At 43.1% G+C, this 13,979-nt stretch overlaps 1 protein-coding gene across 1 annotated transcript in view; it reads right to left on the reverse strand.

The window, feature by feature from the left end:
* The window catches only part of SERPINC1 (serpin family C member 1), a 54,149-nt gene that overhangs the window by 12,973 nt on the left and 27,197 nt on the right, over positions 1-13,979 (reverse strand). Inside the window, exons 4-6 of the mRNA XM_027868365.1 lie at positions 5,461-5,833; positions 2,011-2,226; positions 124-261 (exon numbers count right to left, since the gene is read on the reverse strand). Coding sequence (XP_027724166.1) covers positions 124-261; positions 2,011-2,226; positions 5,461-5,833 — 727 coding nt within the window. The remainder of the gene's footprint in view (positions 1-123; positions 262-2,010; positions 2,227-5,460; positions 5,834-13,979) is intronic.

The raw sequence follows: 13,979 nt of genomic DNA on the forward strand, positions 1-13,979 counted from the left end.
GAATAAAGAGGACAGTCCCATTTCTCTGGGTGAGTGTTCTTTCTCACCTCAAAACCTTTGCCATGGGAGGGTGGGGAGAGAATGAGATCCCTAGACATCTCTAGCATCTAGCTTTTTAAGTACCTTGAAGTAAATCGTGTTGACCAGCACCAAGACGGTAAGGTCAGTGATGGCTTTCTCAGGAATGACGTTAGTGATGAGCCCTTCGGTCTTGTTTGCAACCCAGTCATTAATGGTCATTCTTGACAGCTCTGGGTTTCCCTAAAGAGACAGAACAAACATAAAATGTATGTGTTTTCCCATATTTTGTCCATTCATTTCTTTGTACGACATGTATAAGAAAGAACAGGATGGATTAGTTTCATTTGTCCATTCTAACACAAATTCCTTGAGCGGGTGGATTGCTTCTAGTCCAACCTATTCAAGTCTTACAGTAGGTAATACAATTATCCCTTCCACATCGTGGGGATTATGGGCATGGCACTCCTGCAATCTACATAATCCGTGTAAAGTTTTTTGGCCCTCCCTTTGTACCAGAGAAGATGAAATTGTGTATGTTTATGGTATTAAAAGATAAAATAGGTTGATTTTATACAATGCTATACATATGTTTTATGCATTTCTGAGTTTCTAAACTTTTTCTGTGTCGGCTGCTGGCCTTCACGTGTCGTTGTGGATTCCTCACAACTCCCAAAAAACTCCCGTTTAATTTCTTACGCTGACCCCCTGCAGTGGGGAAAGTAACAATGTGGAAGGGAAAACTATACAGTGCTTTTGTATCTTTTGGTACTCAGTAAATGGTGAAGAGAAGAGGAGGAGGAAGAAGAAATGATTTTAGACAGGGGACTCAAAAATTGTTTTTTCTTAGCTTTCTAAATAAAATAACAAAAGACAACTACCCAGAGTATGTATTTGAAGTTGGGTAATCAATGAAAAGAATTAATTGGGTGGGCTGTTTTGTACAAGGCCTTTCAGGGAAGCTATTGAGCTTCCAAGCCCAAATAAAAATAAATTCCCCCACCTGTTTAGGGTCCAAGCAAGGAACCTGGGTAAGAAGAGAAAGATACAAATTGGCAAAATCTGAGAAACAGTCCTTTTAATGACTCTGCTTGTCTCCTAAGCAGTGCGTAGGGTGTTCAGGGAAGACTAGCACCTCTTATGTGAGGGCTTGCCAAGCCATTTTCAGGGCTGCTCATCCACGTTTACTGTCCACTTTCACCCAACTCTCACCTGTGGCTTCAAGAAGCTATAACATGTGCAGTGGCCACACCCCAGGAAACCATCTCAGCAGAAAAGCTAAACCAGGTGGAGAGTAACCAACAGGGGAATGTCTACCCCACGCATGTGAAGACCTCCCCTGTCAGAATGGGTAGATGAGAACAATTTGTTCCAACAGCCCCGAAGGTGGATGAAGCAGGAGCTGTGGAGTGCTTGGAGCTTGGTCGGACATTGAAGACACCCAGGTCACCCACTACATCCTGAGCCATCGCCAGTAGTCTGATTTTGACCTACCACTGGACTTCAATGAGTCAGGAAGAGAAAATGAAATTGATGACTTTAGCAATTCAGCCTCACTTAAATCCAATTCGCTCACAAGTCAAGACATCACCTGGTGATATCATTGGTCCTCTTTGAGAAACAAAGGATGGGGGCAGCTAGGTGGCACAATGGTTAGAGCACTGGCCCTGGAGTCAGGAGGACCTGAGTTCAAATCTGGTCCTAGACCAGACATTTGACACTTTACTAGCTGTGTGATCCTGGGCAGTCACTTAACCCCAATTGCCTCGCAAAAAAAAGAAAAGAAAAGAAAAGAAAAACAAAGGATGAACAACAACAAAAGTAAACAACAAGGGGGCCAATCTTGTTCTCATTATCCATTCCAGGTCCATCTTGTTTAAAGACAGAGCACTAAATTTTCAGGGTAACAATCCCAAGGGCACTGGCTTATGGTGACCCCTCCACTGCTGTGGGGAGACTGCTGATGGAAGGAATGGCACCCATCCAACTCACCCTGAAGTCCAGCGGCTGAAGCTTGGCTCCGTATACCACCTCACTGATATCCTGGTAGGTCTCGTTGAAGGTGAGCGACTTTTCTCCAAAGAGGCGATTGGCTGCCACCAGTTCAGAAGATTTATTGGCCTTTCGATAAAGCCGGCAATTCAGCTTGGCAAAGAAGAAGTGGATCTGATCTGATGTTTTCTCTGAGATCGTATCAAACTTGAACACCTAAAGAAACCAAGCAGAGATGCTAAAGGACAGCAGAGGAGTTCGTGCAAACATCAAACTCGACCCTTATTGTTCATCTAATGCAAGGGTTCGCAACTGTATTTGTGTCACCTCGGCAGCCTGGTGTAGCCAAAGGATAATGTTTTTAAATGCATAAAATAAAATACATAGAATTACAAAGGAAGCCAACCATACTGAAGTCTTCTTTTATATATATATATTTTAATCAAAACATATTTTTTAAAAAGTTCATGGATCCCAGGTTAAAAAGCCCTGATCTAATTGAACCCCTTTATTTACAGATGAAGAACTCAAGGCCCAGAAAGATTAAATAACATGCCAAAGGTCACACAAGTATCAAATGGAAGAGTCAAGATTCAAACTCAGGTCTGATTCACCACTCCCAGTTCATTAACAAAATATTCCACCAACATCATGTTGCCTCTCCCATAATTGAGACTTTGTGTTAGGGAAGAGTTCTGTCTCATTCTAAAAAATAATGGAGGAGCTTGGTCAAAATGGTGGAATTAAAGGGCAGCTAGGTGCTGAAGTGGATAAAGCACTAACCCTGGATTCAGGACAACCTGAGTTCAAATCTGGCCTCAGACCAAACACTTGACACATACTAGCTATGTGACCTTTTCTGATTTCTGATTTCTTTCCTTTCCTGATTTCTCCATTACATATAAGCTCCTTATATGTTTTTGTTTGTTGTGGTGGAGGGGAAGGTGTGAGCCTCCCTACACCCTACCCCATACCACTCCTGGATGGCCCTGCCCAAAGCCTTGGTTCCAAGTTTTCATTTTGAAGGAGTCCTTTACCAAGACATGCCACCAACTGCCCTCTCCAAACCATTCCCAGCTACACACCTCAAAGGAAGGCATGCAGAACCCAGGCCTACCCCCCTGTGGTGGGAGGGAGGGCCTAGAGAAGGTTGCTTGTTTTGGAACCAGTATTTCAGGACTATCGCTCCTCTCCCAGGAAGGATCATACCTATGATCTTGCAGAACAGAGCTGCTGGGCTTCATTAAAGGCTTGGACATTTTTAAGTCTGATAATAATTTAAATGCTGTTTACAGATGGACATGGAAAAGGCAATGTGGCCCCCAGTGTTTTCAAAACTCCAGTCTCTACTGAAGTAAAGGGTTGAGTTAGTTGTTCCCAGAGGGCCTAAGTCCTCTCTCTGTGCAGGTTCCCAAGTTTGGTGAAGCCTGTGTATTAACCCTTGTTTCCCATAATGCTCTGAACACTACATCACCTCTTTTAGAAAAAGAAGTTCTCCTAGAAACTTCTGCTAAAAGTTTAGGGATATTTTATTCAGAAAAAATATGAAGAAATTTTTTCAAGAGGAAGTGTTCCTCATTTCTCAAATATATAGGGAAATGAGTCAAATTCATAAAAATACAAGCCATTCCCAATTGATAAAGAGTCAAAGAATATGAATAGGTCGTTTCCAGAAAAAGAAATCAAAGGTAACAGTAGTCACATAAAAATGTTTTAAATCACTTGATTAGAGAAATGCAAATTAAAAGAACCAAGCTACCACCTCACACCTATCAGATTGGCTAACAAGACAGAAAAGGAAAATGACAAATGCTGGAGGAGATGTGGAAAAATTGGGACACTACTGCATTGTTGGTGGAATTGTGAACTGATTCAACCATTCTGGAAAACAATTTGGAACTATGTCCAAAGAGCTGTAAAACTCTGCATGCCCTTTGACCCAGCAATACCACTACTAGGTCTGTATCCCAAAGAAATCAAATAAAAGGGAAAAGGACCTATTTGTAAAAAAATACTTACAGCAGCTCTTTTTTGTGGTGGCAAAGAATTATAAATAGAGGGGATGTCCTTTAATTGGCGAATGGCTAAACAAATTGTGGTTTCAGAAAAACATGGAAAGACTTAAATGAACTGATAGCAAAGTGAAGTGAGCAGAACCAGGAGAACTGTGAACACAATAATAGCAATATTGCACAATGATCAACTGTGAATGAATTGGCTATTGTCAGCAATACAAAGATCCATGACAATTCTGAAGGACTTATGATGGAACAATGCTATCTAACTCCAGAGAAAGAAGTGATGAACTCTTGAGTGCAGACTGAAGCTTACTTTTTTCACCTTCTTTCTTTCTTTTTTTGCAACACGGCTAATATGGAAATATGTTTTGCATGATTTCACATGTCTAATTGATATATTGCTTGCCTTCTCAATGGGTGAGGGATGAGCCGTAGGGAGGAAGAGAATTTGGGACCCAAATTTTTAAAAATGTAAATAAATAATTGAATTAATGAATAGAGGAATGAATAGAGGAAAAAGAGGAGGTGGTTCCTCTTTTTGCAGAGTATAAGAGGTATTTCCACTCAGTGCCTAGCAAGGCACTGTCTGCCAGGTAGGCACTTACAAATCTTTGTTGGATTCAATTTGATTCAGATCCCTAGCTTTCTTCATAGGTCATCACCTAAGGCAAGGGTTCTTAACCTTGTTTGTATCATTGGGTCCCTTTGGCAGTCTGGTGAAGTCTGTGGACCCCTGCTCAGAATAAAGGTTTTAAATATATAAAATGAAATACACAGGGTTACAAAGGAAACCAATTATACTGAAACGCAGTTATCAAAATATTACCAAAAAAAAAAAAAAGTTCACAGACCCCAGGTTAAGAACCTGTGCCCTGTGGGGAAGCCTTTCTTCTTGACCCTCATATTGTGAAAGTTTGCTTCCTCTTCCTCAAATACACATATCTGTTCACCTGTCGTATCCACCCAACAGAATGAAAACTCTTTGAAATCAATGTTGTGGGGTTTTATAAAATTTTGTCTTTGTACCCACAACACCAAGAACAATATCTTGCATAGGGCGATAAATACAAGGACAAGACCTGGGCCTCTGAGCCTAGGTGACCCTACCTTGGGGGATCTCTTGACTTTCCTGAACTCCACAATCCAAACCTCATCCATGGCTAGCCCTCTGAGCCTGAGAAGGACAGGAGAAGAGAGCAGCAGAGGAATACCCCCACTTTAAGAAACACTGGTTTACAAAATGATAAACTAGGGGGTGATCATTCACATTACAAAAGAAAAGATCTACCGCTTTGTTCCTCCAAGTAGATGGCTTCCCTAGACTACTTAAATTGTTCAAGTCCATTAAGGAAAGACTCATAGGTGGTCACAGGCTCCTGGCTGAAGCCTTAAACCCAGGTGGATCTTGGACAAAAGATGACTCTTTGGTTACCTCCATAAGTTGCTTGAGCGTGTTGTTACAGGCACCCAGCTTGGTCATGGCAAAAGCCGTGGAGATACTGAGAGGGGACATGAAGATGTTGTCATTGTTGTCCTTGGAATCCGCCAGCTGCTTGTAGAACTCTGTGGCAAAATGGGAATTGGCCTCGGACAGTTCCCACACTCGTGGGTTGGTCAACTCCGGGACCTTTTTCGGTTCCAAGCCCTCGTCTTCTGAAGGTTTCTTCTCTGGGTGGCGGTAAATGCACATGGGATTCACTGGAATATCCCGGGGCTTGGCAGTGCAGATGTCGCCCACAGGGTTCCAGTGAGAGGTCACACAGCCCCAAAAACCAACAAGCAGCAAGGAGAGAAGACACAGCTTTCTAAAAGGAGGCAGAAAAAAAAGTCAAGCAAGCTGATGGGACCCTGGATTTCATCCCACGAATCTCTGAGTACTTGTCATAACTGCCTAGATGACTGGGCCTCCTGCCTCTCCTCTGTCCACCCCACCTATCTCTCTGCCACTTACATAAGTGCTATGGCCGAGATTCTCACCTCTCTACTCAAAACCCTTCAGTGATTTCCCATTACTAAATGAATGAAACCCAAACTGATCCTGACATTCAAGGTTCTCCAGAGTACAACTCTGACTTTTCCAGCCTTGTCTCATCCTACTCCCCTTCACAGATCCTTTATTCTAATCAAACTGGACTATCTTTTTGTTTGTTTGTTTTTGCGAGGCAGTGGGGTTAAGTGAGTTGCCCTGGGTCACACAGTTAGTAAGTGTCAAGTATCTGGTCTGAGACTGGATTTGAACTCAGGTCCTCCTGACTCCAGGGCCCGTGCTCTATCTGCTGCATCACCTCGCTGCCCCAAAGTGAACTACTTTCAATACCTCTTCTCTTTCTTTTCTTTTCCGAAGTGTTTTTGCTCATACCATCCCCTGTGCCTGGAATGGACTCTCCTCTCCTCTCTACCCCATCCAGGCTCTACTAAGGTGCCTCCTCCTCCATAAAGCCTTCCCTGACCAGCTCCCCCAGCCTAGTAAAAGTGACTTCTTCTTCCTCGGACTTCATCTGGACTTGTCCTTTGCACTGACCTCCCTCCCCATGGTATCAGAGTTGCCTGTTCACTTTTCTCCCATATTCATTTGTAAGCTTCTTGAGAGCAATGTCTACACCACAACTATCTTTCTAACGCCAGGACCCGGCAGAGGCTGGAGGTATCCAAAATAAGGGAAGTGACTGTCCTGCCTTAACTCTGCCCAAGTCAGACCATTTCAGAAAGAACATTGATTAGAGCATCCAGAGGAAGATGGCCCCTGACGTCCGTTTTATTAAACACCAGTTACTTGTTGGGCACTCTGCAAAGAGCTTGAGAAACAATGACAAAAACAATCCCTGCTCAAGGAGCTTATATTCTATTAGGGAGAAAAAACTTAAATGCAGAAAAGTCAACAAAACATGTCCAATGTAATTTCAGAGAAGTAAGGAAAGGCAATCCCAGCCAGGAAGATGGGATTAGGCTTCCAATAAAAAGTGGCTGCTGAACTAAGTTTGAAAGACATTTGGGATTCTGTCAGGCAGAGATGAGGAAGGGCTGCCTTCCAGGTTTGTACAAAGATGCAAAGGATAATAACAATGATAATAAGCATTATTTTTTAGGCAATTGGGGTTAAGTGACTTGCCCAGGGCCACACAGCTAGCATCAAGTGTTTGGTCTGAGGTCACATTTGAACTCAGTTCCTCCTGACTATAGGGCCGGTGCACTATCCACTACGCCACTTAGCTGCCCCTGATAATAAGCATTTAAATAGCACTTACGGTTTGCAAAAATGCTTTACATATGTTATCTTGTTTGAGCTTCATAATAACCCAGTGAGGTAGGGTTATTATTATTCCCGGTTTACAGATGAAGAAACCAAAGCTGAGCCAGGTTAAATTACTTGCCCAGGGTCATACAGCTAGTAAGCATCAGAGGCAACATTTGAACTTAGGTCTTACTAATAGCAAAGGTTATCCTCTATCTACTACGTCAGTTTAGAATGAAGATTGTGAAGGAGTGCTCCCTTCCCCCATACAGAATGAGTTTAGAAAAGTAAGTTTGGGCCAGGTTTTGAAGCACTTTAAATTCCAGAGAAAGGATTATTTTATAGTTGACCAGAGAAGTAATAGGGAACCTTTGGAGTTTATTGAATAGTGGGATGAGTTAGTCCTGTGGCTTAAGAAAATCACTTTGGTAACTGTGTGGAGGTTGGATTAGAGATGAACATTGGAAGCCAATTCAGAAGCTATTAACAATAGCCCAGGCTAGAGGCAATGAGGTCCTGAACTAAGGTGGTAGTTGTATGAGTAAAGAGAAAGGAGCAGTGTGAGAGGTATGAAGGTAGAAAGGACAAAATCTGACTAGAGACATGAGAAGCAGACCTGGGAGACAGGCTTTACTTCAGAGAGACAGGGAAACTTGGAAGATGGGGAGTTCTCTTTGGGGCATGTTGAGTTTGAGATATCTATGGGACTCGAAACGTTCAATAGATAGTTGGCGTTGCAAGACTGGTGCTCAGGAGAGGAGCTAAGGAAAGATGTAGAGATCTGGGAGTTAAACTCATGGGAGTTGATGAGGTGGTCAAGAGAGGATAGAGAAAGAGGAGAAGAGGGTCCAGGACAGACCACTGGGGTATCCAGTTATGGAGCTAGATAGGCACAATAATCCAGAAAAGGGGATTGAGAAGGAGTGGTCAGACAACAGAAGGCGAACCAAAAGAGGTGCAGCGGTATCCCTTTACCTCTAAGAGCTAATACCAGCCCCTCTGTTGGCCAATCTGGCTCCAGCCTGCTTTTCCGCTTTATCCAATCAGTTGTAAGTCCCCTTGCTTCTTCCTGGCAGCTCTCATCTCTGTCCCTTCTCTCTACTTGTTTCTTTCCATTCAAACGCCCTCTGCCATTACTCCCAGACCCGGTTCAGGCCTGTGTCACCTCTTGTCCAGACTGCTGCAATGGTCTCCAAACTGGTCTACTTTTCTCAAGTTTCCACCCTCTCCCTCCATCCTCCCCACAGCTGCTCAAGTGATTTTCCTAAAGCCTGGATCTAATCAAACCACTCCCCTGCTCACTAAACTCCACTTACTCCTTAGTACCGCCATAGCCAAATGCAAACTCTTGGCCAACAGGTTTGTAGACAGGGATTTTTTTTTCAGGTGTGGACGAGACTAGCTGACCTCTGAGGCCCTCTGGGTCTGAGATTCTGTGATCACCGCGGCCGGAGGAGATAAAGGAACTGAAGTAGAAGGGGAGATCGGAGCTGAAGAACGGGGATTAATGGGCAGTTAGTTGGTACAATGGAGTCAGGAAGACTTGAGTTCAGTTTTTTACCTTAGACACTAGTTGTGTGATTTTAGACGAGTCATTTAACCATTCCCAGCCTCAGTTTCCCCATCTGTAAAATGGGGATAATGAAAAACTGGCTCATGGCCCTGGGCAAGTTACCTAAGCTCTCTTAGCCTCAGTTTCCCCACCTGTAAAATGGGGGCAATAATAGTAACTACCTTTCAAGACTATTGTGAAGATGAGATAACATCTCTGCAATGCTTTGCCAGCTTTACAATGCCATACAAATTGTTGTTTAGTTGTTTTCAGTCACGTCTGACTCTTCATGACCCCATTTGGGATTTTCTTTCTTTCCCCAGCTCATTTTATAGATGAGGGAATTGAGGGAAACAGGGTTAAGTCACTTGCCAAAGGTTGCACGACTAGTAAATGTCTGAGGCTGGATTTGAACTCAGGAAGATGAGTCTTCCTGACTCCACACCTGGAGCTCCATTCACTGCGACACCTAGTGCTATATAAATACTAGCTCCTATTATTAGGGAGATAGAGTCAAGTCTCAACCTTTGCCTCTTCAAGCCAATGAAAGAGTTTAGAATGTGGTTTGTGGCAGGCCTGAATTTCACATTTAGTAAAAACAGTTTTATTGGACATCCTATCAGCCAAAATCTACATGGATTATCTGTCATTTCTATATGAGCAGTACCATGATGATAATCCTAAGGCATGCAAGATCTTGAGGTGCCTTCCAAATAATCAATCACAAAATTACAATCACAGAATCTCAGGTTTAGCAAGGACATCAGAGATCCTGTATTCTAATTCAAACCCTTGACCATTAATCCCTTCTACAGCATCCTAAGGAAGAGGTTATCCAGTCTCTTGCTTGATGACCAGTGATGATGGGGAACCCACTACCTCACGAGCAAACCATTCCACTGTAATGATAAGGAAGTATCTCCTTACACACATCACCAGAAATCTGCCTCTCTGCCCCTTATTCTGGGATCAAACAGAGCAAATCTAATCATAGAATCATAGATTTAGACATGACGGTCTTTCATATCCTTAAACACGGCTCTCATGACTCCCCTTCTCCAGGCCAAACACCCCCAGTTCCTTCAATTGATCAAAGATCATTTTATGTTAAGGATAGTTTTAGTATTAAATATATTTCATTTTGACTTTATAAACTGGCAAACATGGCGACTCTTTTGCCCAGAACTTTTGATTAGCCAAAACATTTCATTTCCTAACCTTGCTGGGTCAACATGGAGTTTACTGTAAAGGATAAAAGAATTAAATCATCCCTCACCATACAAACCATATTTTTAGTTGTCTTCTCTGTGTTGAAATTTTTAGGGTGTTTGGTTCTGTTCTTCTCCCTGTCCTTTCCCAGGCCTCTCCCTTAATCAGTCAATCAATAAATGTTTATTAAGCTCCTATTATGTGCCCAGGCATTGTACTAAGCACCGGGAATACAAAAAGAGGCAAAAAACAATCCCTGCCCTCAGATGAATAAGCTGTCTTCTAAGGGTAAGAATTAATTACCATTTCCTCCCTTGGTCACAGATGATTGCTCTGATTCAAGCTCAGGTGCATGCCTTAGTGACAAGGGGGAACCGGAAGAATATGACTGGATTAGAAGAAACTCATCCTCACTACTAGAATAACAACAACAAAAATTCAAGGTGCATTCCTGATTGTTGATTGAATAGCATCTTTCTGTGCAAAGGAGAACATATTATAGAAATCAAAGAATTTCAAAATTGAAAGGTTCCTTTCTTTCTCAACTGTAAAATAAGAGGGTTTCACTAATTGATCTCCTGGGTTCCTTCCAGCTGTGGGTCCTATGACCCACCACTACCAGAGCAGGAATTTCCTCCTCCATAATCCCAACAACTGATCATCCAACCTTCCCTCAAAGACTTTCCAGTGATGGCAACCTCATCGGGTCCTGAGGTAGCTCACTCTACTTTTTATCATTTATCAAGTCACCCTCTAGGATAAACATCCCCACTTCCTCCAACCAATCCTTATATGATATGGTCCCCAGGCCCCTCGCCATCCTGGCCATCTTCTACTAGACCTTTTCCAGGTTGTCAATACTTTGATATTGACTTGTGACCTCATCTATATGAATACTCCTTCCAACACTTCAAATGCACCCATGCCTTTTTGTCCTGCATGACTCTTGTGCCCTCCACGGGACAGTCTCTAGCTGCCGGATACTTCTCCTTTGTATCTGCTGATACTGTGTGCATATCAGTGGAGCTGTTTTACTAGTTATTCTTCATTCTCATTAAATGACTTATGTGCCTCATTTTCCAGTCCTATCTCTCTGACAATTGATAGCTTTTACATTGCTACTCCTGTGAAATTCATTGAGTTAACCTGTAGTAGCCTAACCATGCCCAAGGTGCACTTCCCCATTGGCTCTCCGGCGACCTTTAACTTTTCATCAATGGTGCTATCCCCTGACTTGCAGCCCTTTGAAAATCACTGGAAGAATACTGATGTTAAAAAGATGAGTCTTTTTTTTTTCTTTTTTAGGCAATTGGGGTTAAGTGACTTGCTCAGGGTCACATAGCTAGCTAGTAAGTGTCTGAGGCTGCATTTGAACTCAGGTCCTCCTCATTCCAGGGCCAGTGCTCTATCCACTGTGTCACCTAGCTGCCCTGAGCCTTTGTTTTTAGGAGAGTTTGGGGATTATTAAAAGCACCGCAAAATTTCCTAAAGTCAAAACAGCAGCTTTCACCTACCGGTGTAACTGTGGTTTCAGTACCATCATCCTCCACCACAGCAGTTGTCCAAGATAGATATGGGGGAGATTGCCAGGTTTTGTGTGAGCCAAAAATTCAGGGCTTTGTTGTTAACCAATCCACATAATAAAAGCAAGAGTGGGGGCCTAGAAGTTCGGAGGAAATGACCTGGCTTTCTTCACTTAGCTTTTGTCGTCGCTCAACTTCCTTCCCATTGCATTTGGAGCAAAATAAGTTTTGTAGACCTAACCTTCACATAGATCCAGAGCAGTGGGAATGGGGAGGGGTTTAGTTTTTCGTTTGTTTTTGTTACAGGCACTGATTTGGGCTTTGGGGGTTAGCTGTTCCACTTGTACTTTACTTTTCATGGAATTAAATGCTGCCTTCTTATAGATGGATGAACTATCCTGCTGGCAAACCTTGTGGAGTTCTCATTTTTCATTTAGCAGCTTCTGAATTTCCCCATCATTTTCATCAAATCAGTCTTCATGTTTGCAAATGTTCTGACCCAGATGAGCAAATGCAGTGCTATACACCAAATCCCTGAAAGCTGCCCACTCTTTATCTGCTCCACTGTTGCCAACTGTGCGTTGGCTAAACTTTCCCTCCAAGTTAACAACAAATTGTTCCTGCTCAGAGAAGAGCTCTAATCTGTTGACCTTAGGTCTTCTGGTAGTCATTTTGACTTGGGGCTGCTGCTTTTGTTGAATGAGAATATTTAGCTTAGAGAGGTTATGTCTATGATCAGTCCATCACTGTGCTATACATTGCCTTCATCACTCTCACGTGCTGTCTGTCTCTTCTCCTTACAATCACACAGTCTATTAAATGCCAATGTTTGCTGCGAGGGTGCATGCACAAAGTTTTATTGCATTTAGGTAAATAGAAGACAGTGTTGGTGATGAGAAAGTGATGAGATGCACAAGCCTTCAGTAGTAAGTGACCACTGATGTTGCTGTTTCCAACTTCATTCTTCCCAAGGACTCCCTGCCACATCTGGTAGTCTGAACCTACTCTAGCATTAAAGTCACCTAGAATTATGAGCTCGTCCTCTTTTGGCACATTGATGATAAGGGTCTCCAGGTCTCCATAATTTTTTTCTTTGACCTCATCAGGGTTAGTCATGGTGGGAGCATAGGCACTGATGATGGTGGCATGGCATTTTCCCGCAAGTGGCAATCTCATTGTCATGAGCCTGTCATTCACTCCTTTTGGCAGGTATATAAGCTTGTTGACTAGATTAGTTTTGATTACAAAACCTACATCAGCTTCACAGTGTTCCCCTTCACTGAAGCCACTCAGAAAAACATGCATCCAGCTCTGACTTCGGTAAGCTGGCTTTCATTTGCCAGCCTCATTTCACTCAGGGCTACTATTTGTATGCGGTACCTGCTGAGTTCTCTCACAACAAGTCTTTCAGGATTACTGGATTTTGTGTTGTATATAAGTATGCGCCCATTCCATGTACCAAAGGTGAGTGGAATCATCTTTGCAGAAGTTTTTGTACATTTTTTTTGTGCATTTTGACCATAGGGTGGGATCCCTGCCTGCTATGGTAATCAGGCCAGGGTTAGGTAAGCAGACAATTTTTAGGGCACTCTTTCTAGCCCCTTCCTCACACCAGGAAGTGAGCAGTGCGATCCTTAAAAAACTGCTGCGACACCCAGAGGGCTGCCAAATCCCACTGCTGCTTCCAGTGAGAAGACAACCCTATAGCCTGGGCCGCCCGTGTACAGGGTTGTAACCACAGCTTCCAGTATGTCTGTACCTGCTGCTTTGTCACTTGCCTGTTGCCACAAGACTTTAAGATAGGTAAAAACGGTAAAATGGTATGGGTGATGTCTTTTGATTCATGCATAAATTGGATTTAAGTGAAGCAAAGTTGCACAAAATTGTCAGCCTCACTCTCTCTTCCGGAGTCATCACAGTCCAGTGGCAGGACAGAGTCGAGACCACTATTTTTTTTGTTTGTTTTTTTTAGGCAATTGGGGTTAAGTGACTTGCCCAGGGTCACATAGCTGGTGTCAAATGTTTGGTCTGAGGTTGGATTTGAACTCAGGTCCTCCTGACTTCAGGGCCAGTGCTCTATCCACTTGGCCACCTAGCTGCCCCTCAAGACCACTATTGATGGCTCGAGATGAAGTGGAAGACCTTGGTGTCTGCGATGTCTAACCAAGTTTTAAGTGCTCCACAGAGCCTGCTTCAGCTGCCCTCATGGCCATTGGAGCAAATTGTTCTTTTTTTTTTTTTTCCCAGAAGACCCTCAAGCTCAAATAAGCAACCCCTGAAGCAGAGAAGCTGCATTCTAGGAGAGCTCCACAAAAAAGAGAGGAAGGACATTCTAGGTCCGCAGTACCAGGAATTTTTACAATGGCACATGATTGCTCTGTCCTCAGAAGGCTAGAGGAAAGAACCAATGGCCATCCATTAGCTCCCTTTTCTAG

This window comes from Vombatus ursinus, unplaced genomic scaffold (genome assembly GCF_900497805.2).
Source record: "Vombatus ursinus unplaced genomic scaffold, bare-nosed wombat genome assembly UNPS02014789.1, whole genome shotgun sequence".
NCBI lineage: Eukaryota > Metazoa > Chordata > Mammalia > Diprotodontia > Vombatidae > Vombatus > Vombatus ursinus.